General features: G+C 38.5%; 1 protein-coding gene across 1 annotated transcript; it reads left to right on the top strand.

Annotated features, from left to right (window-relative positions):
- Positions 1-15,894: 15,894 nt before the first annotated feature.
- Positions 15,895-18,626, top strand: LOC128021603 (proenkephalin-A-like). The gene is made up of 3 exons (XM_052608909.1): positions 15,895-16,194; positions 16,374-16,511; positions 17,466-18,626. Exons 1-3 carry the CDS (start codon positions 15,991-15,993, stop codon positions 18,063-18,065), a joined length of 942 nt encoding a protein of 313 aa, XP_052464869.1. The 5' UTR covers positions 15,895-15,990; the 3' UTR covers positions 18,066-18,626.
- Positions 18,627-26,464: the final 7,838 nt, after the last annotated feature.

Raw genomic sequence — 26,464 nt, 5'->3', positions numbered from 1 at the left:
GTAAAATATGGAGTGCCACAAGGATCCGTCCTAGGTCCCCTTCTATTTTCAATATACATGTTGCCCCTTGGTAATATTATTAGAAAACACAGAAGTAGCTTCCACTGTTATGCTGATGATACTCAGCTATATATCTCAACGAGACCAGATTAAACCTCTAAATTATCTAAGCTAACAGAGTGTGTTAAAAATTTAAAAGATTGGATGACCAATAATTTTCTCCTATTAAGACAAAGATATTAATTATTGGACCAAAAAACACTACACAGAACCTTGTAGATTACAATCTGCAACTACACAGATGTACTGTTACTTCTTCTAAAGTCAAAAATCTGGGTGTTATATTAGACAGCATCTTGTCTTTTAAAAATAATATTTCCCATGTTACAAAAACTGCATTCTTCCATCTTAGAAACATTGCCAAGCTACGAAACATGTTGTCTGTTTCTGATGCAGAAAAGCTAGTTCATGCATTTATGACCTCTAGACTGGACTATTGTAATGCACTTCTAGGTGGTTGTCCTGCTTCTTCTATAAACAAGCTACAGGTAGTCCAAAATGCAGCGGCTAGAGTCCTTACAAGGTCAAGAAAATATTATCATATTACTCCAATTTTACAGTCTCTGCACTGACTACCTATTAATTTCCGTATCAGTTACTAGTTATCATTACTTACCTATAAGTCCCTAAATGGTTTAGCTCCTGCGTACCTAACTAGCCTTCAACCACGCTACCATCCATCACGCTCCCTAAGGTCACACAATGCTGGACTTTTGGTAGTTCCTAGGATAGCAAAGTCCACTAAAGGAGGTAGAGCTTTTTCACATTTGGCTACCAAACTCTGGAATTAGCCTTCCTGATAATGTTCGGGATTAAGACACACTCTCTCTGTTTAAATCTAGATTAAAAACGCATCTCTTTTGCCAAGCATTTGAATAATGTATCTTAAATTGTGAGTATAGTTGTATATGATCCAATGTGCATTCTTATTCTTTAGCTTGTGTTAAAATAATTAATTTTACTTTGTTGGAACAGCAGCTATGCTAATGATGTCTCTATTTGTTTCTATGTTTTGCCACGGGATTTACATCCCATGGTAACTAGGATTTACAAAAGCTCCAGTCTGGATCCAGAACACCTGAGAAGATTCAAGATTCAAGATTCAATCAATCAATCAATCACCTTTATTTATATAGTGCTTTAAACAAAATACATTGCGTCAAAGCACTGAACAACATTCATTAGGAAAACAGTGTCTCAATAATGCAAAATTATAGTTAAATGCAGTTCATCATTGAATTCAGTTATGTCATCTCTGTTCAGTTGAAATAGTGTCTGTTTTTATTTGCAATCATGTCAATGATATCGCTGTAGATGAAGTGACCCCAACTAAGCAAGCCAGAGGCGACAGAGGCAAGGAACCGAAACTCCATCGGTGACAGAATGGAGAAAAAAACCTTGGGAGAAACCAGGCTCAGTTGGGGGGTCAGTTCTCCTCTGACCAGACGAAAACCAGTAGTTCAATTCCAGGCTGCAGCAAAGTCAGATTGTGCAGAAGAATCATCTGTTTCCTGTGGTCTTGTCCTGGTGCTCCTCTGAGACAAGGTCTTTACAGGGGATCTGTATCTGGGCTCTAGTTGTCCTGGTCTCCGCTGTCTTTCAGGGCAGTAGAGGTCCTTTCTAGGTGCTGATCCACCATCTGGTCTGGATACGTACTGGGTCCGGGTGACTGCAGTGACCCTCTGATCTGGACACAGACTGGATCTCGTGGCCACGGTGACCTCGGAACAAGAGAGAAACAGACAAATATTAGCGTAGATGCCATTCTTCTAATGATGTAGAAAGTACGGTGTTATGTGAAGTGTTTCCGGTTCCGGTTTACCTAATTAATGCAGCCTAAAAATCCTTTAACGGATTTGGATATTAAAAGCATATTAGTATGTTATGTGTATGCCAGGTTAAAGAGATGGGTCTTTAATCTAGATTTAAACTGCAAGAGTGTGTCTGCCTCCCGAACAATGTTAGGTAGGTTATTCCAGAGTTTAGGCGCCAAATAGGAAAAGGATCTGCCGCCCGCAGTTGATTTTGATATTCTAGGTATTATCAAATTGCCTGAGTTTTGAGAACGTAGCGGACGTAGAGGAGTATAATGTAAAAGGAGCTCATTCAAATACTGAGGTGCTAAACCATTCAGGGCTTTATAAGTAATAAGCAATATTTTAAAATCTATACGATGTTTGATAGGGAGCCAGTGCAGTGTGGACAGGACCGGGCTAATATGGTCATACTTCCTGGTTCTAGTAAGAACTCTTGCTGCTGCATTTTGGACTAGCTGTAGTTTGTTTACCAAGCGTGCAGAACAACCACCCAATAAAGCATTACAATAGTCTAACCTTGAAGTCATAAATGCATGGATTAACATTTCTGCATTTGACATTGAGAGCATAGGCCGTAATTTAGATATATTTTTGAGATGGAAAAATGCAGTTTTACAAATGCTAGAAACGTGGCTTTCTAAGGAAAGATTGCGATCAAGTAGCACACCTAGGTTCCTAACTGATGACGAAGAATTGACAGAGCAACCATCAAGTCTTAGACAGTGTTCTAGTTTATTATAAGCAGAGTTTTTAGGCCCTATGATTAACACCTCTGTTTTTTCTGAATTTAGCAGTAAGAAATTACTCGTCATCCAATTTTTTTATATCGACTATGCATTCCATTAGTTTTTCAAATTGGTGTGTTTCACCAGGCTGCGAGGAAATATAGAGCTGCGTATCATCAGCATAACAGTGAAAACTAACACCATGTTTCCTGATGATATCTCCCAAGGGTAACATATAAAGCGTGAAGAGTAGCGGCCCTAGCACTGAGCCTTGAGGTACTCCATACTGCACTTGTGATCGATATGATACATCTTCATTCACTGCTACGAACTGATGGCGGTCATGTAAGTACGATTTAAACCATGCTAATGCACTTCCACTGATGCCAACAAAGTGTTCAAGTCTATGCAAAAGAATGTTGTGGTCAATTGTGTCAAACGCAGCACTAAGATACAATAAAACTAATAGAGAGATACACCCACGATCAGATGATAAGAGCAGATCATTTGTAACTCTAAGGAGAGCAGTCTCAGTACTATGATACGGTCAAGATTCAAGATTTTTATTCGTCACATACAAAATTATATATAGCATATATAACCAGCAGTGAAATGTGAGTCAGGTCCGCTCCATGGACAGTGCAATTATTAAAGAAAACAACACAGATGAAAATATACATAAATAAAGCTATGTAAGAATGAAATAAAAGTAAACAATAAAAATATAAGAATAAAATATAAAAAATTTATATTGTAGAATTAAATATAGAACGCAAAATAATGTGCATGAGTGTAAACTGTAGTCTTAAATATTAAGATGTACAGGGATGTACAATGTGCATATATGCATTTTACTGTAGTCTTAAATATTAAGATACCCAGGAATGTACAAGAAGCAAATGTGCAAAACAGGGCGACACTGTCAGTGTGTCTATGTGAGGTAGTGAATATAGTAAAAAGATAAAGTGAACATTAAGTGGAGGCATGAGGATGTTAAGAAGCTGGTTTAGAGTTTAAGAGCCTGATGGCCTGGGGGAAGAAACTCCTCCTGAGTCTCTCAGTTTTTGCCATCAGGCTACGGAAGCGCTTACCAGATGGCAGCAAAGTGAAAATATGATTACTGGGGTGGGTGGAGTCTTTGATGATTTTTGCAGCTCTACTTCTGCAGCGTTTGAGGTAGATGTCCTGCAGAGAGGGGAGAGCAGACCCTGAAATGCGCTCAGCTAAGCGCACAACTCTCTGCAGGGCTTTGCAGTCTTGGCTGGAGCTGTTCCCATACCACACTGAGATACACTGAGTCAATACGCTTTCTATAGCCCCAGAATAGAAAGTTTTCAGGATTGCTGGTGAGACCCTGAATTTCCTCAGCTGTCGCAGATGGTACAGTCTTTGCCTGGCTTTATTAACCTGTGTTTGAATGTGAGTAGTCCAAGTGAGGTCCTCCGAGATGTTTACACCAAGGTAATTGAAGCTGTTCACCCTCTCCACAGGGGTCCCGCTGATCATAAGAGGAGTGTAGGGCTGCTGCTGTCTCTTCCTGAAGTCCACAATCAGTTCTTTAGTTTTGCTCACATTCAGAGAGAGACAGTTGTCCTGGCACCATGATGTCAATTTCTCTATCTCATCCAAGTATGCAGTCTCATTATTGTTGTGAATGAGGACCACAGTATCATCAGCAAATTTGATAATGGATGTGGAGCTGTGCGAAGACACGCAGTCATGTGTGTAGAGAGAGTAGAGCAGGGGACTCAGGACACAGCCCTGTGGGGCTCCTACGTTCAGGGTGATGGAGCTGGAGGTGTACTGGCCTAGTTTCACCACTTGAGGTCTGCCGGTGAGGAAATCAAGGATCCAGTCGCAGAGTGAAGAATTCAGTCCGAGGTCTATGAGTTTGGAAGCTAGCTTTATGGGGACTATAGTATTAAAAGCTGAGCTATAGTCAATAAATAGCAACCTTACATAGTTCCTGTTATTGCTGTCGATGTGTGTGAGAGAAGAGTGCAGGATGTGAGAGATGGCATCATCTGTGGATCTGTTTGGGCGATAAGCAAACTGAAGAGGGTCCAAAGTATCCGGGATGGAGGAGCAGATGACGTTTTTAACCAGTCCCTCAAAGACCTTCATGACTATTGATGTGAGGGCAACTGGACGATAGTCATTCAGACAAGAGGGTTTATTGTTTTTAGGCACAGGGATGATGACTGATTTTTTGAATGAGATGGGAACCACCGATGTAGCAAGAGACTCATTAAAAATGAATGTAAACAAACCAGCGGCCTGATCAGCGCAGGACCGCAGAACACGGCCAGAAATCCCATCAGAGGATGATGATGCTGACCCTCAGAGGACCCCAGATGATGCTAACCCTGAATCAACAACAGAACTAACAAATATTGCTACAAGTGTGACTGAATCATATATTAATTATTAATAATATTAATAATGTTTGTCATCTGGGTGACTACGACTTGAATACATTTTTCTACAAATCCTGTCATACGTGCACAAACTGACAGTCACCTCTTATAAGCTATTACTAAATATTGTAGAAACATAATTTTCTGTAAAGTTGCTTTGTAACGATTTGTATTGTAAAAAGCGCTATACAAATAAACTTGAATTGAATTGAATTGAATTGAACAGTGTACCCACACTCTCCCCACTGTGCCCACATCCGGCCCACACTGTGCCCAAACTCTCCCCACTGTTCCCACACCCAGCCCAAAGTGTACCCACACTCTTCCCACTGTGCCCACACCCAGCCCACACTGTACCCACACTCTCCCCACTGTGCCCACACTGTACCCACACTCTCTTCACTGTGCCCACACCCAGCCCACACTGTGTACATAACTGTGGTCATGTTATGGGCACACAATTGGTCCTATTAGTGGCCCACTCAGATTTGTGTGGGCCAACCCACACTAAACCCCCACTTTTGGGCTGTCCCACTCGGGTTCCACACGTGCCACGTATTTCATGCCGGTATTGGGGCCCAAAGGGGCATGTTTACTGGGTGGTTACCCGAGAAACTGCCCAGTTCTCTACTTTCGTTCTCAAACCTCTTCCGATTAACCTGCGCCAGAGTGTGTTTACCAATTACCCTGCTGTGTTCTTCCTGTATGGAAAACGCAGCAGAAAGAGAGATTGTTGTGGCGGTGTTCGAGTGAGAATTAGATGGGGTGATTGCTTCCACCTTACAATTCTCAACCCAGTTTTCCCTGGATACAATATATTTGGAGCGGCATAACTTGGGGCAATGCGCCTGGGATTATATATATGCTTTTCATTTTCCAGTTTTCTTTGATTCTTCTACCTCCGCTTTGCCACGTTTATGACTTCGCCGGAGAGGAGTGTAATACCCAGTCCGCTGGACTGTTGTTTTATTAGTACACCACAATGTACTGGCAAGGGCGGTGAGGTTGCCATGGTTTTTAAACAACCCACAAGAGAGAGTCCATAGTTTCTGTTACATCATCAAGTTGTTCTGAGGTTTTGGATATGCTACGGAATTTGGATACATCCGGAAGATAACTTAAAAAGCAGTCTTTTGTGGTAGAAGTGATGGTTCTTCCATACTTGTAACAAGAAGTAGAATTTACAATTTTGGCTATATGAAGTTTGCACAAAACTAAATAATGATCTGAGATACTGTAACATCACTTGGCTGCATAATTTCAACACTATCAACATCAATTCCCTGTGAAAGTATTAAATCTAGAGTAGGATTTGGACAATGAGTAGGTCCTAAAATGTGTTGTCTAACCCCAATAGAGTTCAGAATGTCTATAATTCTGATCCCAATGCATATTTTTCATTATCAACGTGGATATTAAAATCACCAACTATTAAAACTTTATCTGCAACAAGCAAGAACTAACTCGGATGTAAAATCACCAAACTCTTTAATAAAGTCTGTATGGTGCCCTGGTGGCCTGTATACAGTAGCCAGTACAAACATTACAGGGGATTTATCATTAACATTTGTTTCTCTGGATAATGTTATATGAAGCACCATTACTTCAAACGAGTTATACTTGAAGCCTGCCCTCTGAGAAATCCTGAAAAAGTTGTTATAAATTGAAGCAACACCTCCCCCTTTGCCTTTTAGACACGGCTCATGTTTATAACAGTAATCATGGGGGATGGACTCATTTAAAATAATGTAATCATCAGGTTTTAGCCAAGTTTCTGTCAAACAGAGCACATATAGATTATGATCAGTGATCATATTATTTACAAAAAGTTTTTCGTAGAAAGGGATCTGATATTCAATAAGCCAAGGTTTATCATTTGTTTATCCGTATTGCATCTGTTTTTTATTTGTTCAACCTCAATTAAATTGTTAATCTTGACTTGGTTTGGACGTTTTTTGTATTTTCTAGTTTGGGGAACAGACACAGTCTCTATAGTGTGATATCTAGGTGAAACCAGACGGTTAGCTATTCACTCCTCTTTTACCTTGCAGTCATCAGATCTGTCACTGTTTTCGCTGGCAAGTCCGGCTTCCTTTTCTTGTTTTCAAAATGTTTCTTTGAGGGATTTGTGATTTGGTCAATAAGATGAAGAAAACTGCCTCTTCACTTGATGTCATTCCTTCTAAGTTTATTAAGGCCTCTTTTTCTGAAATTGGGACTTCTATTCAGTCATTGATTAACTCATCTCTAAGTGCTGGGGTAGTCCCGAAATGTTTTAAGTTTGCTCTAGTTCAGCCTTTGCTTAAGAAACAGGGTTTGGAGGAAAATTGCCTTGATAATTATCGCCGTCTCTAAGCTTTAATTTTTATCAAAACTTTTAGAAAATGTTGTATATTCACAATTGATTTCCTTTTTGAATGCATCTAAATTAACAGAACCTCTCCAATCTGGTTTCTCTGCCCATCATAGCACTGAGTCTGCTTTGCTTAAAGTATTTAAGGACATTTTGCTTGCAGTGGATAGTGGTAAAAATTCAGTTATTCTGCTTCTTGATCTTACAGCTGCTTTTGATACAGTTGTTCATGATATTCTTCTCTGCCAGTAAGAAAATGTGTTTGGTATTGGGGGTATTGCTTTGCAGTGGTTTAATTCATATCTTAGAGACAGGTCTTTTTCTGTTGAGTTAGGTAAGTTTTCTTCATCTGTTGCTCCTATTATCTGTGGAGTGCCTCAAGGATCCATTTTAGGGTCACTCCTTTTTAATTTATATATGCGACCTTTGGGAGACATTATTAGGAGACACAATGTTTAAATTCACTTATATGCTGATGATACCCAGTTAAACAGACCATTGAAAGCTGGTGATAAAATTCAACCCTTATTGGCCTGCCTAGCGGACATCAAGAAATGGTTTTCCAATAGCTTTCTTAGACTTAATGAAAATAAAACGAATCGTCTTTGGCCCCCCTAAGTTAAGAAGTGGTCTCATAAATGATTTTTGGCAAGCATTTCCCCTCAGTCTCCTCCCAGGTCAAGAAATGAAAGCTTTAGCCTAAGTTCTGCCAGGAAGACTCAATTACTTTGTCACTTATTGCCTTCATCATTATCCAATCACGTCTTTATAGTCCGTTATAAAAGATCGTACTTACACATGTTTGATTTCGCAGATGCCGACGTGATAACAATTGCTCGCGTTTACTGCTAAACCACCATGTTCAATGATACCCCAATCATCTGTGACTGCTCAGACTCCGATGATGAGTTTGTCCCACCCTCTCCTATTCCAACTCGGCGTAGCACACGCCTCCAACGCCGTGACTCGCCATGGGCTACGTGGTCTACGGAGGACGTGTACAGTACTCTGGAATCAGCTGGCATTCCCGTCAGCCAAGGTCTGTCCAGAGAGGATCTTCTTCTTCTCGCCCAAAATACCCTGGGTAATCCACCTGAGTTCGTCTCTAATCTCACGACTCCTTCAGCGGCCGGCCACTCGAACAGCGAAGTCATCATCACCACGTCCAAAAGAACCATGCTGCATGCTCGGGCACCTGTTCATCCGTACATCACTGAGCCTGACGGAGTTAACACTCAACTCCTCCAAGCGGTTCAAAGCCTCTCCCAAACCGTCAAAAGTCTGGAATCAAGGATGGCAAAATTTGAACAGTCAGCTGCTGATTTCAATGGCCCGGATCCGGAGTGTGGCTGCACTGGTCAACTTCGCCGTAACTCCTCAATTTCGTCCTCCTGTCAGTGGATTAAGCCATCCCCCGAGCGTAGCTTCTACTTTTTCAGCCCTGCCAACTTTTCACCAACCAGCTCAGACTCCATTTCGAGATGTCTCCGCTCCAACCGAAACTCCATTATTTAACCTTTCAACAACAACCCCTGGCCAGCTATTCGGTAGGCGTTTTGTTTCTCCAGCCGCTGCTATGGTATCTCCCCACATCAGAACAAACATCATCCAAGGTAAGGATTTAAACCTTGCTTCACTTCTGCTTCCCACGCCTGCTGCTGACAGGAAGGGGGTCGACTGTGGTGACGTGGCAGTCTTGCTTAAAACTTCCGATCCGAGGTTTCAACTGAATCTTACATTCGAAGAGTTTGTCATCGCTTTCAGCGTATTCAGAGACATTCTGTGTCAGGTTTTCCCAGCTCGAAGGGAAGAATTGGATTTGTATTTAGCCATGATGGCTGACTTCAATCAATGTTACGGGGACACATTATTCTTCGAATATCATAAATCATTCTCTGCTATATCCGCTTCCTTTATTTAGCTGTTTAACTCCAGACTAGACTGGTCTGTGACGGACACTGAACTGCTCGTTCGCCATTTCGGCGGAGCCAAAACGCTGGCTTGTAACATCTGTAGTGCTCACGGACACTCTGTGTCTTTCTGCCCCAAAGCTTTTGCCAGCCAAGAGCCGCACGCTGTCCAAAGTGCTGATAACGTAAGGCTTCCACATGACAGCAAGAAACGCTATATCACAAAACACAAAGGCACTTTTATTTGCAATAACTTTAATGAATCTCTCTGTTCCTTCTCTCAATGCAAATATGAACACATTTGCAGTTCTGCAAGGATCCGCACCCGAAATCGGTCTGTTCACGCCGATACAAGCCTCCAATCCGAGGAAAAGCCCCAATTCGGAGAAAATTCTGAAAAGCTATCTTTTTTTCTTCTCCCATTAATGTTTCTAATCTTTCTAGCTACCTCTCTTCTTAATACAGATCCGACTTTTGACAATTATCTAATCACCGGTCTGTCTCAAGGGTTTCGGGTGGGCATCCTTTCCAATCTCACCACCTCTTTCATAGCTAAAAATCTCCAATCAGCTATTACTGAACCAGATGTGGTTTCTAATCTGTTAGAGAAAGAGGTAAATAAAGGTTACGTCATTTGTATTTTTGATATGTCATCCCCTCATTCTGCTTACACAGCAAGCGTGAACGAATGCATACCTTTAGCACCTTTCTCTTTACATTACGCCTTGGTCCACAATGCCACTCATTTAATCAAGGTAGCCAGTCAAGGTGCTTGGTTAGCTAAAGCTGATATCACAGATGCTTTTAAAACTATGCCAATCCATCCCTCTGACTGGCCACTTTTTGGTGTTAAATGGAATTCTAAATGCTATTTTGCTGTTAGGCTTACATTTGGGTGTAGAAGTAGCCCTCACATTTTTAATAGCCTCTCTGAAGAGATGTGTTGGATTTTGCTGAACGTCTGCAAGCTCCCTTTCGTTTAACAATTGCTCAACGATTTTCTGTTGATCGATTATCTGTCTTCTCAATCTGCAGTCTTGTAGATTCTAAAAAATATTTTTAGCGACGTCTGCATCCCCCTTTCCGCTGAGAAAACTTTGGGACCCTCTACTTCATTAGAATTTCTGGGGATTTCCCTAGATTCAGTGCTAAAGCAAGCTTCTCTTCCCCCCGAAAAACTCAAAAGAATCTGTTTTTTTTGGGAATCTTTCCCCTCCCTACATTCCATATCAAAGCGCGATTTGCTTTCGCTACTCGAACACCTAAATTTCGCTATGAGAATCATTCCTCTAGGCAGGGCTTTCATTTCACGATTGTTAACTCTGGCACATTCCGCGGAAAAACTAAGCTATCAAATCCAACTAGACGAAGGCTGTTTATCTGACATTAAATTCTGGAAAAGACTGGAAAACGAGTGGAACGGTATTTCTTTTTTCTACAACGACGATTTTGAATCATTGCTCCAACTCCAATTATTCAATCGGTTTCGGGGGGTCCAAGGTCAATGGTTTGCTGAAAAATGGCCCAACGACTTCCCCAAAACTGCTTCCAACTCCGTTTCATCCACGCTTTACGAGATATATCCTATAGCCGTCGCCAGCGTCATCTGGGGCCCAGAATGGTCACGTAAACGTATCCTGATGCTCTGCGATAACGAAGCCACAGTCGCCATCATTAATAAAGGTAGATCTTCTTGCCATATGATCATGCCTTTTCTGAGATGGTTAATTTGGCAATCCGTTGTTTTCAATTTTATTATCAAAGCTGAACACATACCCGGTCACTCCAGTGTTATTGCTGATGCGCTCTCTCGATTTCGATTTCAGACTTTCAGACTGTTGTGCCCCTCAGCCAACCCAGATCCTTCAATCTACCCTCTGTTAGCAGACATGATACTAAACTAAACGACCTGCTTACGTCAGCTAGATATTACATTACTAAAGGCGTCGCTCCCTCTATACTCAAAGCCTACACATCTGCATGGTCCGCTTTTCTAATGTTTTGTTTTTCCTTCCAAATTTCTGTTTTTCCTATTCTAATTTCGACCGTTTGCTCCTTTCTCGTCTTTAATTTTAAAAATCGCAATCTTAAAATGTATTCTATTCGCAGACTACTCACCGCCATCCAATTCTCCTAATTTTCAAAGCCTTTTTTCTGAATACTCCGTTCGATTACTACTTAAGGGGTTAGCTAAATCCTCCAACAAAATTAAAGACAAACGTCTGCCTATTACCCTGCCTTTATTGCAAAAATGAATTACTTCCGTCCGCTATGGCCTTCTTTCTAAGTACCTCAATATTCTTCTCGAGGCAGTGTTTTTATCTGCCTTTCATGGGTTTATGCGTCCAGGGGAATTCACTTCAGAAACTAATCAATTTGATCCTGCTCGCGGCATTTCCTTTTCAGATCTACGATTCGAACCTAAATTCTTCACACTCTTCCTTAAGCACTCAAAAACCGATGCGCAAGGTTCTGGTGTTACCTTAACAATTTCAAAAATCAATAATAATTTCTGTCCCTTCTCATCCATGGTGAAATTCCTTAAAATCCGGCCTAGAACTTCTAAAAACGCACCGTTCTTTATCTTACCAAACGAAGCACCCCTTTCCGAGGCCTGTTTTAGAACTCACTCAACCACTGTTCTCAAAAGCTGCAGTCTATCCCTCTCTCTCTATACCGGCCATTCATTCAGAATTGGGGCAGCTACTTCAGCAGCTGAATGAGGAATCTCTACATCAGCTATTAAGATCATCAGCAGATCATCGGTCTTCCTCAGCATTCGAACCATACACCAGACTTGATTCAAAAACCATTCTCAAGGCTCAGCAAGCTCTCCAGTAATAGATCAGGTAAATTCATGAAATTACTGGTAGTGGTGTTACCGGCGGTTTATGTATTAAAAAAAAAAACTATATCTGTATGGTCTATCGAGGCCTGTATATGTCTGGCCTATCGTGGCTATTTCTGTATGGTCTATCGAGGCCTGTCTATGTCTGACCTACCGTGGCTATTTCTGTATGGTCTATCGAGGCCTGCATATGTCTGGCCTATCGTGGCTATTTCTGTATGGTCTATCGAGGCCTGTCTATGTGTGGCCTATCGTGGCTATTTCTGTATGGTCAATCGAGGCCTGTCTATGTCTGGCCTATCGTGGCTATTTCTGTATGGTCTATCGAGGCCTGTATATGTCTGGCCTATCGTGGCTATTTATGTACGGTCTATCGAGGCCTGTCTATGTCTGGCCTATCGTGGCTATTTCTGTACGGTTTATCAAGGCCTGTCTATGTCTGGCCTATCGCGGCTATTTCTGTATGGTCTATCGAGGCCGCATATGTCTGACCCATCGTGGCTATTTCTGTATGGTTTATCGAGGCCTGTATATGTCTGAAATAAAATTAAAATATTTATATAATATATATATATATATATATATATATATATATATATATATATATATATATATATATATATATATATATATATATATATATATTCATTTAAAAATAGGCATATGAGGTTTAATCTAACGTTTATCATACTGATCATGCTAACTCTCTTTATATCTTCCAGGAACCTTAGGATTCACAACTGGTGTGTATACTTTCATCTACTTATTTTGGGGGGAAGCCTGGCCCCGTCTGGTGGTTTCATAATCCACCTATTTTTGGGGGTCGGCTGTGCCCCTGCCTTCGTCTTCAGGCAGGAAATGCAGGTCTGCTACCCTCAGATAATGAACCATGGACGGGGCCATCTGCCAAAGAAATGTATAATTATGCTTGCTGAGTCGTCAATAAATGTATGATTCGTACATCATTTTATCTCCCGAGTCTTTCTGGTAGAAATGAAAGCTTTAGCCTAAGTTCTGCCAGGAAGACTCAATTACTTCGTCACTTACTACCTTCATCATTATCCAATCACGTCTTTATACTTCGGTATAAAAGATCGTACTTACACATGTTTGAGTTCGCAGATGCCGACGTGATAACAACCTCCACCCTCCCCATCACCACCAGGATGGTCCTGTCCTTACCTTCCAGGGGGGTTGGCTGCGCCCCTGCCTTCGTCTTCAGGCAGGAAATGCAGGTCCGCTACCCTCGGATTACGAACCATGGTAAGGGGGCCTTCCGCCAAAGAAATTTATAAGAAATTTATAATTATGCTTGCTGAGTCGTCAATAAATGTGTGCTTCGTACATCATTTTATTTCCCGAGTCTTTCTGGTAGAACTGTTTTTATCAGTTACGGATCATCTCGAGATTGAAAACATTTTTTACTTTTAATGACCTGGAGAAAGTCATTCATTCTTTTATTACCTCCCGCCTTGATAACTGTAATTCATTATATTTGGGTCTTCCTCAGTCATCCATTGCATGATTGCAGATGGTACACAATGCTGCAAGGCTGTTGACCGGGGAAAGGAAACAGATCACATTACACCAGTTTTAGCCTCATTCATTGGCTTCCTGTCTATTTTAGAATTCAATTTTTAAAAAGTGTTTGTTTTTAAAGCTCTTAATGGATCAAGCCCCATCTTATCTTTCAGACCATATTATTCCTGTTTCATCCTCCAGATCTCTAAGAGCTTCTGATAGAGCTCTTTTAGTTGTCCCTCGTTCACACCTAAAAACGAAGGGTGATAGGGCTTTTTCTATCGCGGCCCCCCATCTCTGGAACCAACTTCCACCGGACATTCGCCTTGCAACTTCTATCACAACCTTTAAAATGAAGTTGAAAACATATCTTTATTTCCAGGCATTTTAAATTGGATTTTTTTCTATGTTCCATTGTTTTACTGTATCATATGTTTTGTTTATTTTATGTTTATCTTTGACTTTGCTCAGCGCTTTGGTCAGCTTTGCTGTGATAAATGTGCTATATAAATAAACTTTACTTACTTACTTAATAGAAAGAGTTTTGGTTATAACAAAATGTATATTTAATTACTATAATATTGATTTCTTGCTAGAAATATCATCAAAAGTGCAAAAAGTTAATCTTTATTTTTTTTAGATCATCAGACAATAAATGCAACAGACAGGATTGTGGAATATCAAAGACATCTACGTATGCTATGACTGAGGTGACCTTGAGCAAGGCACCGAACCCCCAACTGCTCCCCAGGCACCACAGCCTAAAAGGCTGCCCACTGCTCCAGGTGTGTGTTCACAGTGTGTGTTTATTCACTGCTGTGTGTGCACTTTGGATGGGTCAAACGCAGAGCACAAATTCTGAGTATGGTAAAACCTCGATTTCTCCCACTCTAACAGGTAAACAAAAAAACAAAAAAAAAAAAAACAAAAAAAAACAATAATGTTACCACTATAATATGTCTTGCAATATCCATGCCTGCAAAGGCTCTGCACGATCCTATTGTTCAGTACTTTCTGGGTCTGAATCCAGCTTAAATTTATATAGTTATATTGACTCCATCCTTAACTATACCAGAGAGAATGGAACTTGCTGCTTTGACAAGGTGCAGGGCAGTACTGAAACGCTGTCTAAACTGATCGCCAATCACAACGCACTGGGATAGCTAACCTATCGCATCACATTAAGTTTTTATGGAAGACGATCCTTCATCAAACCCGTAATTTAATCGAGCCATTTGTGCAAGGCCGGGGAGAAAATTTAATTATGTTAAAAAAAAATTAAGCATTTGTAGAAACACCAAGCATTAGCGCATATTCTAGAACACCCCCAACAAATTCAAGAAATGGTAAAGGAGCATAACAGGACCCTTTTAAAATAAGCTATAACTTAATAAAACCAATTAAGTATAACAGCTAGGTAACTTAGTATATATAAACTCATGGCCAAAAATATCGGCACCCTTGGTAAATATGATCAAAGAAGTCTGTGAAAATGAATCTGCATTGTTAATCCTTCGTTTCTTTTATTTTATTTTTTAATCACAATAATCTAACCTTTCATTATATATTTTTGGCCATGACTGTAAGTAATTTAAACTATTGGATTTTACTGCATGCAAAACAATGACATCCGATAGAGCAGTCATGATGACACTGATATTAATAAACTGCACATGCTAAGTAAAAAACACAGATTAGGTAGTTAGATTGAACACACTCCTGGTTCTTCTATGGAACTCCTACAAACTGTTCACTGAAAGGGTCTTTGGGAACCAGCAATGGTTATTTTATGGAATTGTGACACCCTTTTGAAACATTTATTTTCAAAAGTATATTCAGCCAGTTTTAGGAAAAAAATATGTTAGTCTATTATTTTGTTGAACACTTTTTTCTATCTTAAAAGGTATGCTGTCTACTTTGATTGTATTAGACATTATGAAAAAAAAAAAAAAAAGACAGCTTGGCAGCTGAACACTTTTCATAGCAATGAGCTACAGTACTGTTCCTTTGTTGTCTGAATCTGCTCTTTTCTTTTTAAATGATAGTCAACGTGGGGCAGTAGCCTACATCATGTTTAATTTAAAACAGTAGCAAAATTGACTCCATAGCATTACATTGCTCAGCATGACATCAACTTGCAGCACAAACTACAAAAATAAATAAATAAATAAACACACACACACACACACACACACACACTTGAAATCACTCGAAACTAGTTTGGGCTACTGTATTATTCAAGAATCGAGAATTATCACACATTAATTAATTCTTTCGTCACTCCATGCCTGAAGCTTTCTGCTGACGTCAGATTGCAAACGGCGTGGTGTCGAAAGGGGATGCTACTTAAAGTTGTGACGGTCGTTTCTGAACAGAGCAGATGTGGGGTTTATCGTCGTGTTGTGAGATACAAGATACTTAACCAAAGACTCCCTACACGACTGACTTTGATAAAAAAATTTTTTATTTTTGCTCCCTGTGAGAAGCTGTCCAACATATTCAGCAATACAGTGGACGCTGCCAAAGAAAGCTACTGTAAACAGGTAAACTAATGTAGAAAAACTGTGTGCCGAATTTAAAAAGTACCATAATAAAATGATTAACTAATAATTTTATACACTGGATAGTTTGTTTGGTTTATTTATGGTTCTATGGTTAAGACTCGGCCAAAGATTGATTTACATTTTCATTATGTAAGTAAATGTTAAATGCTTGTTTGCAGCCCATGGCGTTAACTGTGAACTGGTGGAGTCTGGTTTTGAGCGCATGTCTCGTGCTGATGGTTCGCGCTGAATGCGGCAGAGACTGCGCGCTCTGCGTTTTCCGGCTGCTCCGTCAACAGACAGAGATCGACAAACTGGTGAGTTTCATTTCATTTCATCTCTCTCTCTCTCTCTCTCTCTCTCCATATATATGTGTGTGTGTGTGTGTGTGTGTGTGTTCAGGCAAAAGTCAACTAATAATTGTGTAAAAGTTTACACTGTGTAGGCTATTTTTCATAGTCAAAAGTCAGGTTGGAGATACGATTTAAGTAAAAAATTACATGCAATCTATTAAATATAAATTTGTGGTTTCGTAATTATTTTACTAAATGGCAGGTTCTATTATGATAACTTACCCCTTAGTGAGACAAAATGGTTGGATATTTGTGAGATGATATGTATTTTCATTTTCCTGGAGAAATAAAAAATGGAATAAAATGTTCAATTGATTTTTTTTTTTTTTTTTTTTTTTGTAGTCCATACTTAACAAAAATTGACTTTCAAAACCTGAAGCTATCCTTTTAAAGAATTGTGTGACAACTAGCCCCATTCCCCTCTATACTGTATATCAGTCTTAACAATTTTTATTTACAGTAACATGTAGATTTACAAATGTCTGCATGTTAATTGCAATTAAGTGAAAATGTATTATAGTTTAAATTTATATTAAAACTGAGGCTGAAGTTCACAGTGTTATTTAACATAAGTTATTTTTTTATTTTATAATTACCTCTATTGTCTTTGTAATATGGTAAGTGTAATGCAGAGTGTACTAGCATTTAAGGTAAACTAAAATATATTGTAATTTCTATTTAAACTTGAATGTAATTTATGTAAATATATTTGTAATTACACATTTACATTGTGTCATTTTGAGACAAATCTTGTGTTGCCAAGTGACAAACTGACACCATTTTCCACTGTTTAAACTGTTAGTTGTAATCAGCAGTCTTTAATATGGAACTGCATTGGACGCCAACAGAATGAACATGTGTGCCCTCTAGTGGACCAATTGTTTCATTGCATTGATTGGTAATTCATGTCTCCCATAGACCTGCTCATTACAGTGTGAAGGAACAGTGGACTCTAGACAAGTAGAAATCTGCAAAAACATCATCAGTCAAAAGGATCGCCTTGCAATGGACAACCTTAAACAAGATGAAGAGAGTGCAGACCATCTTCTCGCCAAAAAATATGGTGGCTTCATGAAGCGTTATGGGGGCTTCATGATTAAGAAAGCAGCAGAGATCGGCACAAGAGCTCCAGCTGAGAGTGACATCACAGAGGCCATGAGTAAGAAATATGGAGGCTTTATGAAGAAGGACAAGCCAGAAGGTGGAGCCGAAGACCAACTGGTGGAGCAGCTGAGAGAGATCCTTAGGGACGGTCCCACCTCAAAATCAGATGAGCAGCATGATGGGGACATGGTCAAGCGCTATAGGGGATTCCTGAGGAGTGTACAGGAGAACAGTGGTCTAGGGGAGGCAGGGAGAGACCTGCACAAGAGATATGGGGGGTTTATGCGCAGAGTGGGCAGGCCTGACTGGTTGGAAAACCAGAAAAGCAATGGGTTTCTGAAACGCACTTGGGAGGATGGAGGCGAGACTGCCCTGCCCAACATGCAGAAGAGATATGGCAGATTCATGGATTAGGATTTAATCATGGATACAAACCTAAATAATCTGTTCCTACTTTGCGCTTGCACTGTAATTTCATGTGATGCCATTTTTATTTATTATTATAATTGTTTTTGTCTGCTGAATATTCCTCCATAATATGCAGTGTACATCTGTGTTCTCAGTGACTAGGGTTTGTGTTTAAAAAAATGGAAAGGAAAATATTTCCCATTCTCTGTGTTTACAGTGAAATCACCTATCAGATGGGATATTCAGTAAATACAAAGATAGAGGGCAATAATCTCACCATTTTCTGGATCACATCTATGGATTGAAAATTAACTTTGACATTGTTCACATTGTTTCACATTGCATTGTTCTCTGAGAATCTCATCACATTAGCTAGTGGTTTGCTCATTGAACATTGTAGAAGAGGTGAAGTCTGCTGTCTGTACTTATATGATATGATATGTTAATGATTCATGTATTTCTTTTAACATCTTTTCAACAGCTTTTGTTCTTGCATAAACCAGAGCAACATTTCTGAGCTATTAGCTATACAGAATACAATAAATGTATCTTTCTGCAGAAGTAAAATGGCTCATTGACATATTTGTTTCCCACAAATCAACTCATTCCTCAAGTGGAAGGTATTCTACATTGCCAGGGTGTGACTGCCCTCTTTAGTAGTTTTGATTCAAGACCCAACATTTTTTTGTATGGTCTTACTTGATCTATAACATCTTAAAAGCTTTTTTATTTTGGGAATATGGCCAAGGCTAAAAGTGTTATGCACAATGTAAAATTTACTTAGACATATTTCACATAAAACTATTTACTAAAGCAGACTAGACAACGTTTTATCAAGGTTTTGTTAACTTTGTGGGACTATTTCTTTGCATGGTACAGTATTTTTTGTCATATTAAGAAAACGTGCATGCATTATTTTGCCTTTTTAAGAAAGGTTTTTATTTTTTAATTTGGGGCCTAGTTTCACCTATATTTAACAGCACTTTGTCAGAAGTAGCAACCCACCTCACACAAATACAACAGACATTTTTTTTAAATCCTATCCAACGGTTGAAAAGAAAAGAGTAAACAGGGTCACTAAGAGGCTGTAACAGTTGTCAATCAAAATGTGGAGTGGGTGACTCCCTGTCAGAAAACAAACTTGCCAATGGTCCAAATAATTTGTTAAAGTAAAAGCTATTTTAAAAATGTTTCACAAAATGTTATGAAACATTTTCTAAGACCATGTCGTGTGCTTTTAGGGAAGGTTCATAAAAGGCTAAAACATTGACCACTGTAAGCACTCCTGGAGTGCTATTATCCAAGTATAGGTCTCTGCAAGAAAGTAATGGGAGTTACTAGATCAAGGTGTTTTTACACCATGATACCTGATTGGTTGATGTAATAGTGACGTTAGGTTTAGGAGTGGGGTTGGGTAAGGGGGATCATTTAGATTGCATGATTCAGAAACACCCAGAAGTTTGAAAACACCCACATGGTGATAAACGGCCACTTTTGCTCTGCAGAGACCTAAGTCTCCTATAGAGGTCGGGATCGTTGCGTCACGTCGCAATGCATTGTGGGAATCGCGGTACAGAAGTAGATGTACTGTATAGTAGGCATTAGGTAACGTTGGTCATTTGGTCATTAATTTTGATTATTTTTTGGAAAATGGTTCAGTATTGCTGTATTGTGAACTGCTGTAATCGGTTTCATGATCGACAGGGCAAACGCCTCGTGAATCATATTAGTTTTCAACATTTTCCTACTTGGAAAAAAAACACAAGGTGTCTGAAATCACCAAGAGGCGTCAGATGGCTTGGGTCGCCACTGTACGGAGGGAAACCATCACCTTCGATAATATTATAATACATAGTTATGGTGAGACATGTTGTGTATGGTCTCTCTCTCTCTCTCACATACACACACACAAACTCAGACACAAACACATTACGTTTTCTCTAGTTTTTGGCCAGTAAGGGAGTCAGTTTAGTGTCTGTATTTTTTGTTTAAACATTTTCTTTTGACCCAATCCTGAACTTAATTTGCTTTTTGATATTTTTGTGCTGACTGTATTTAACAAATTTGAACAACTTGTTTAAAAAAAAAAAAAAACTGGAACGAACTTCAAAATAGGAAGTTAAGCGTCTTGTTTTGGTGAATGGTGGGTTGTGTCTGAGGTGAATGTTCGTCAATATTATACCGGATTACAGAACTACCGGAGGAAAACAGTGGATTTTTGCAAGTATGATAGGTGAGTAATTACTCCTGAAGTGTAACAAACCCGCATAGACAAGCTTCATAGCTCGCAGAATCTGATAAGTGTGTGTGTGTGTGTGTGTGTCACCACTGATGCTTGGTTAATGTTAACATTTCCTTAGTGAAAAAGATTGTTTTCTCCACGTTTAATTTGCAGATCCATTTATGATCTGCAGGTGAGCCTCCAGTGACTTTTTAAAAAGTGAAAGTGACATTTTTAAATTGATCGGAGGTGTAAGCGCTCACTCCACAGACCCGGTAGGATAAATTATCAGGGAAACTGAGGCTTGGTAAACTTTCATGTGTTCATAGGGATCGATTCCGCCTACAACCTTTTTTTTTTTTTTAAGTAGCGTTGTTTGGCTTCATTATTAAGTTTGTCCGTATAGGTATAGGCAACTTTTTTTGTCACGTTCTATAACTTTTTCTGGAGACTGGCTATTATCTTATTACAAACCTGCTTTGCGATGCCTCTAAAATGGCCGCCGTTACCCACAATGCACCATTCCATGACGTCTACGCCCGAGCTCTATTATCTCAAGTCTGGACCAACAAACTGCCCCGTTCATGATTCTATTGTTCTTACAAAACGAGCCTTTCACACATCGGCCAGGTATGACACAAAATCCTCATTATACTTTTATCATTATTCTTTTGTTTTTATTCCGCCATCATTAGCCTTTGTTCTGGTATTTCAATTTTTACCAAGCCTCATCGCTTCAATCACAGTATAAATTTACGCCACTTTTATCAAAAGTCTTAATATAAAATGTAAAATATTACAACCCATTCTCACTCCAAAGGCGTCAAAAACCGAAGCATGGTCAAGCGCCCCTAGCGTCACTTTTATGACGCCAAATGTGCCTCTCGGCGTCGAATATCGAAGCACTACGACCTTCATTGCTTTCAATGGGAAACTTTTGGCGTCAGAATTCGACACGAGGACATGAGATGTTTATCGCTATGAAATCACGTTCAAGAAGTCTCATTCAGCACACATCGCGATACTTGCTATCAGTTCCACAGTTTGGGTGAGTAGTCGTAAATACGCTCTTTTAATGCCTTTTATAAAATGTATTCTGTCTTATTTATTAATCAAATTAGTGCCATATGTTTAATCGCTGTATTATATCGGTCATCCGCGGCTGTCTTTGAGTTTCATTGCGTTTAAATAAATGAACACAGCTGCTAATTAGTCTGATTAAACTGTCACCTGACGTGCCATAGACCTTCGATCCGATTTATATTATTATTAATTTCAGGATTAATGATGTAAGTTGTATTTGTAGTAAAATCATGGTAATCACGACACTTACAATAGTAATAAATGAAATGTGAAGTTAAAACACAGTAAACAGGACATTAGTAACTATAACTGTAGTTTTACTATGGTATATTAATAATCAATACAACAATACAATAATCACCAAACCAGCTATGTTTGTATCACTGTAATGTTAGTGCTTTTAAGTGCTTTTATATGACAGATATCACAGTAATCATATGTTCTGTACCATGCTTTTAATACCTTTTAATGTAAATCCCCCCCCCAAAAAAAATCAAATTAAAAATAAATAATAAAACATGCATTTTTCCATCTTGCAGTTCTTTCATATCAGTTTATATATATATATATATATATATATATATATATATATATATATATATATATATATATATATATATATATATATATATATTATATCTAAATATTTTGCTCACAGATCATTATTAACATTCTGTATATAATTCAATTTTATTTACTCTCCCCTTTTTATTATTTTTATTTTTTTATTTTTAGCTGAAAAGACGTAAAGGCAGTCAGCCCAGTGGTGTTTCTGGAGAGGGATTCCTTCAGAAATGGAGAAGACAGAAAGCTGCGGAGGCAGATATTTGCAGCAGTAAGTCTGTGATAGTTTGTCTCTTTTATCAAACATTCCTGCTGTTATAATTTGTACAGCATTTGTTGTTTCTTAAACTGTTGCACTGTCCAAATACCCACACTTGCCATCTTTGCACTTGACCACTTGATTACTTATTTGAACCCCAGCACTGCACGGTTTTGGTGTCTCTCTTATCTGCCTTGGAGTCTTCACTGATGAGCTGATGAGTTGAATCAGGTGTGTTTGATCAGGGAGACATCTCAAATGTGCAGTGTTGGGGTTCTCCAGGACCAGGATTGGGAGCCACTGCCTTATGGGACACTTATGTGTTTACAGAGATTTTTAATAACTAATTATCAATATTTCACATACTGTACATTGGACAGCTTCCCATGACCTCTTGTGAGATCTCGGCAAAAAGTCTGACGATTTATTCCAAAACATGATGCATGATGGGATACACAAAGCTTTGTATAGCGCTCTGGAGCAGTATTGGAGAGGTTTAGTGTGTGTTAAGGACGCTGTGCTTTGGCATTATTAAGACCGGGGACAGTCTCGTTCACACACTGTCATGTACACACACTCTCAAGTGGCCAAGACTGCAAGTGTGGGTATCTGGACAGGGTCAAAGTCTTAAAAATGATCCCTAAACACATCACAGTCTTAATAATCCAGTTTAACACTTGTATGATATTGTACAAGCCCCAGGATGGTCTCATCTGACACTATCAAAAGAATTCATATGACTATAGCTTGCTATTAATTACTTGCTTTCAATAATGGATGCATTTAACATTTAATTATACAGCATCTTTACAGAGGCTGCTTTTATGGTCTAAACAAAACACAGTGTAATGTATAAGTTGAATGTAATTTAATATTTCCTTCCTTTCTGTCTTACAGGATTGTTTGAGGATAACGCTGTAGCTCCATCATGCACAAGGACTCAACTCGTTAACTCTTTATCCCCCGCACACACAGAAATGGTCCCTGGATCAGTGATTAGACTTTGCAGTGGTTTGATTTTTGCAGAAGATGTAACTTTGTTTTAATTATAAGCTCATAATGAAAACATTACAGAACCAGTGATGAAAACAATAGTTAAAAATAGCGCTCCATATTAAAAATATATTGCACACTTGACATGCATGTCTTCATGGTGTTTTTTTGTGAGTTTGAAACATTTACATTGTGTTGTATAACATTTTGGTCACAACACTTTTTCCAGTGTTCTCTGAAAGACATACTGTATTTACTGTTTTGTTTTTTAATAAAAGCATTTTCATTTGCATACTGAAAATAGTTAATGTTTACAACATAACTGCCTTTTTATTCTTTATGGTGGCAAAAATGAGCTTGGTGACAGAGGAAGCAGTGTAGTAATTTGGGCATGTTGTCTTTAAATGAGTTTGACATATAAATAAATAATGGAAGATCCTTACAAAAATATGCATGTAATTATGCTTTATGTATTTATTTGTTCATTCATTCATTCATTCATTCATTTATAATTTCAGTTTTTATTCCTAGAGTTCAAATGGTAGAGAATGGTAAATCACAGAAACACAAATGTGAACAATTTTAACTTTAAAACACAATGTAATATGCAATGTAAATTTTAGAAGCACGTCATTTGATTAGTAAATATATTTGTCTTTGGTCAAAAAAAAAAAATACAAATCTTAAAAATGTGTCTTATATTTATTATAGAGGAATCTGTCTGTTGGATACAACTGCGACTGCTGGGCATGTGCACATCAATATTGCCCAATGTTTGTCAAGCTGAACAACGGAGGAAGGTGAAGACGTTAATAAAACAGAATCTAATAAGTAGCAAGCTTAATCTATTGTTAACCGAATCTATCCCTTCAGCCGAAAAACGAAAGACGTCGGTCATACATGGATAAGGAAGTGTGACGCTGCTGCTCAGCTTTGATGTCATTGGCTATGAATTTTCAGGACAGTCTGTGGTTGGACTATCTTTTAACCCATATTAAACAGCGCATCATGTTAAAAAGTATGTTTTGCTGCTATCATCACATTAGTAATATATTAAGTCAACAATAAAGTGTTGCTATCTTGACAAAAATGACATCTTTAGCGAGATCCTAATCCTAACCCTAAGCATAACTTCAATGAACTACAAAAAACAGCCCCCTAGTGTTGTCTTTGCATAGATAGAACGACGGAGGCTTGTGGGTAATGTAGTTTAAAACTTTTTATTAACGAAACGAAATAAATTATTTATTTTAAGGAAAACTGGATATCTAAATATGTTTATTGTGCAAACCTCTATGATATATTTGAGAGGCAGGCTGAAATGTGGTATTTTACAGTGAGCAATATTTAAAATGCCTTTATGTCAGCTTTCCATTTATTTCTGAAAACTGAGCTCAACATTATTTTATCAGCATAGCATAAGTAATAATCCTGCCCATTTTCTCTTTGATATGTTAATTGGACTCTGATTTACAGCCATTTGAAAAGTACAGTTTTGGGCTCTTCCGGGGGGTGCTACTGGGCCCCTGGGGGTAGAAGGGCAGTAAAACCTACATATATGTATTCTCCTCATCATGGACAACAAACTGAGCTGAGTCACATTTATATCTGACAGTTTTCACAGTCCTCTGTTTTCTATTCTATTCATCATGACTATTATACCTTTTGACAGGACATTGTGAGGCCATCTGATGAAACATTGAAAAATTAGAAAGAAATGATTTAATAATGAAAATAATAGATTATTTATTTGATTTTTGAAGTAAATGGCAAGAAATATAATGGATGAACCTGCAACAACTTGCCTTTATCTATTCCCCACTTGTAAAGCAGTAATCAAGGACAATGTATACACATTGTGATACTTCACTATTACACAAGGACAAATTCATGCAGTGCTAAGAATATTAATTTATATATATATATATATATATATATATATATATAACTATTTAGCAAAAATCAGTGTAAAAATGTCCTCCTCACCCCCCGTATCTTGCTCCTCAGGTGCTGGACATCAGTAATGTGTGTGCTCTTGGTTATAATGCAGTACAAGATCCCATTGATCATTCCTGCTACATTCTCAGTTATCCCTCAAGTGTTTGTAACAATAAAGCCCATGGCACCATCTTGTAATGCAGAATAATTAATCTCGTAACTCCCTTTATTACACTAAAAAATTTGCATATTTGTTACTAAAATATAAAAAAATTACTTTCTGGTGTACTGATGTCCCAGATGTTATTAATCCGATCAAAAATGTTTATGTCTTAAATAAAAAAATAATCCCAATAATTAATATGTTGTTTTTCCAAGTCTAAAATAAACACATATGAGCCTACCTAGTAAAATTGTGTATTTACCAAGAATCTTCAGAACACAATATTCACCATTTTCATTTTATTGAAGCATAGACTATAAAGTTGATAAAGTAGCATCAAGACAAATAAGATTCAATGAAAATAATTATCATCAAAAATACATTAACCTCATATATAAATCAGTTCACACAGATGAGTGATGAAATGTCCTTAAAAGTCACACAGTCCCATCCAGTCAACTGTGATACAGATCATGTGATACATATAAGACATGAGATACTGTTCCAGAAAATAATGATAATTAAGGATGTGTGGATTAAAATGTCTTGTATATGTATACTTTGATGAATTATTAGGGAGGGAAGCCTTTGGTTAAAGGAGAACTTCATTATGGGTGTGACTTGTGAGGCTGAAAGTCTATGTGAAGTGTGAAATGTACCGTTTAACAAATGGAGTGTTATGATTGGTCCGTTTGAATACTAGGGGAGGGGGCCAAGGGTATAAAAGAGTAGTGGAAATGTTTGAATGGGGGGACGGGTGTTTGTTGGAACAGTAGCCAACTATTTAGGTTTTTTCTTTAGTTTTCTGTTATGTCCTGAGTTGTACTTTAAATAAGTTTTCTTTTGTTTTGTTTTTTTTTCCTGGGTTCAAATTGCCCATTTATTTGATAGTTTGCTTTGGTTTTTGCTATGTCTGTTTGAAACTTGTGGATCCCAAGAATAAAAAAAGGACTTTCCATGGACTTTTCCTGGAGTTTTGCCACTTCTTTTGCTGTCAGTTAGCCATTGCATCGACCATCTTACCACAAATGGTGTCAGAAGTGGGATAAGAAGTCTTTATGGAGTGACTGACACTAGAAGAGGAAAACTGCAAACCTCAAGATGACTACTAGAGGACATGGAGGACCTCAAAGGATAACCCGAGCTCATCCAATCCTACTCTCTGAGGGGGAAGAGGACACTGT

This window comes from Carassius gibelio, chromosome A2 (genome assembly GCF_023724105.1).
Source record: "Carassius gibelio isolate Cgi1373 ecotype wild population from Czech Republic chromosome A2, carGib1.2-hapl.c, whole genome shotgun sequence".
Taxonomy (NCBI): Eukaryota; Metazoa; Chordata; class Actinopteri; order Cypriniformes; family Cyprinidae; genus Carassius; species Carassius gibelio.
Note: the sequence above shows the minus strand (reverse complement) of the source record. Positions and strands in the feature narration are given on the sequence as shown.

Bases quoted from the DNA above. Each gene is read 5' to 3' on its own strand.
- LOC128021603 (XM_052608909.1), top strand. From the start codon at position 15,991: ATGCTACTTAAAGTTGTGACGGTCGTTTCTGAACAGAGCAGATGTGGG. The intron at 16,195-16,373 runs GTAAACTAATGT...GCTTGTTTGCAG, and splicing joins AAGAAAGCTACTGTAAACAG to CCCATGGCGTTAACTGTGAA. The intron at 16,512-17,465 runs GTGAGTTTCATT...TGTCTCCCATAG, and splicing joins AGACAGAGATCGACAAACTG to ACCTGCTCATTACAGTGTGA.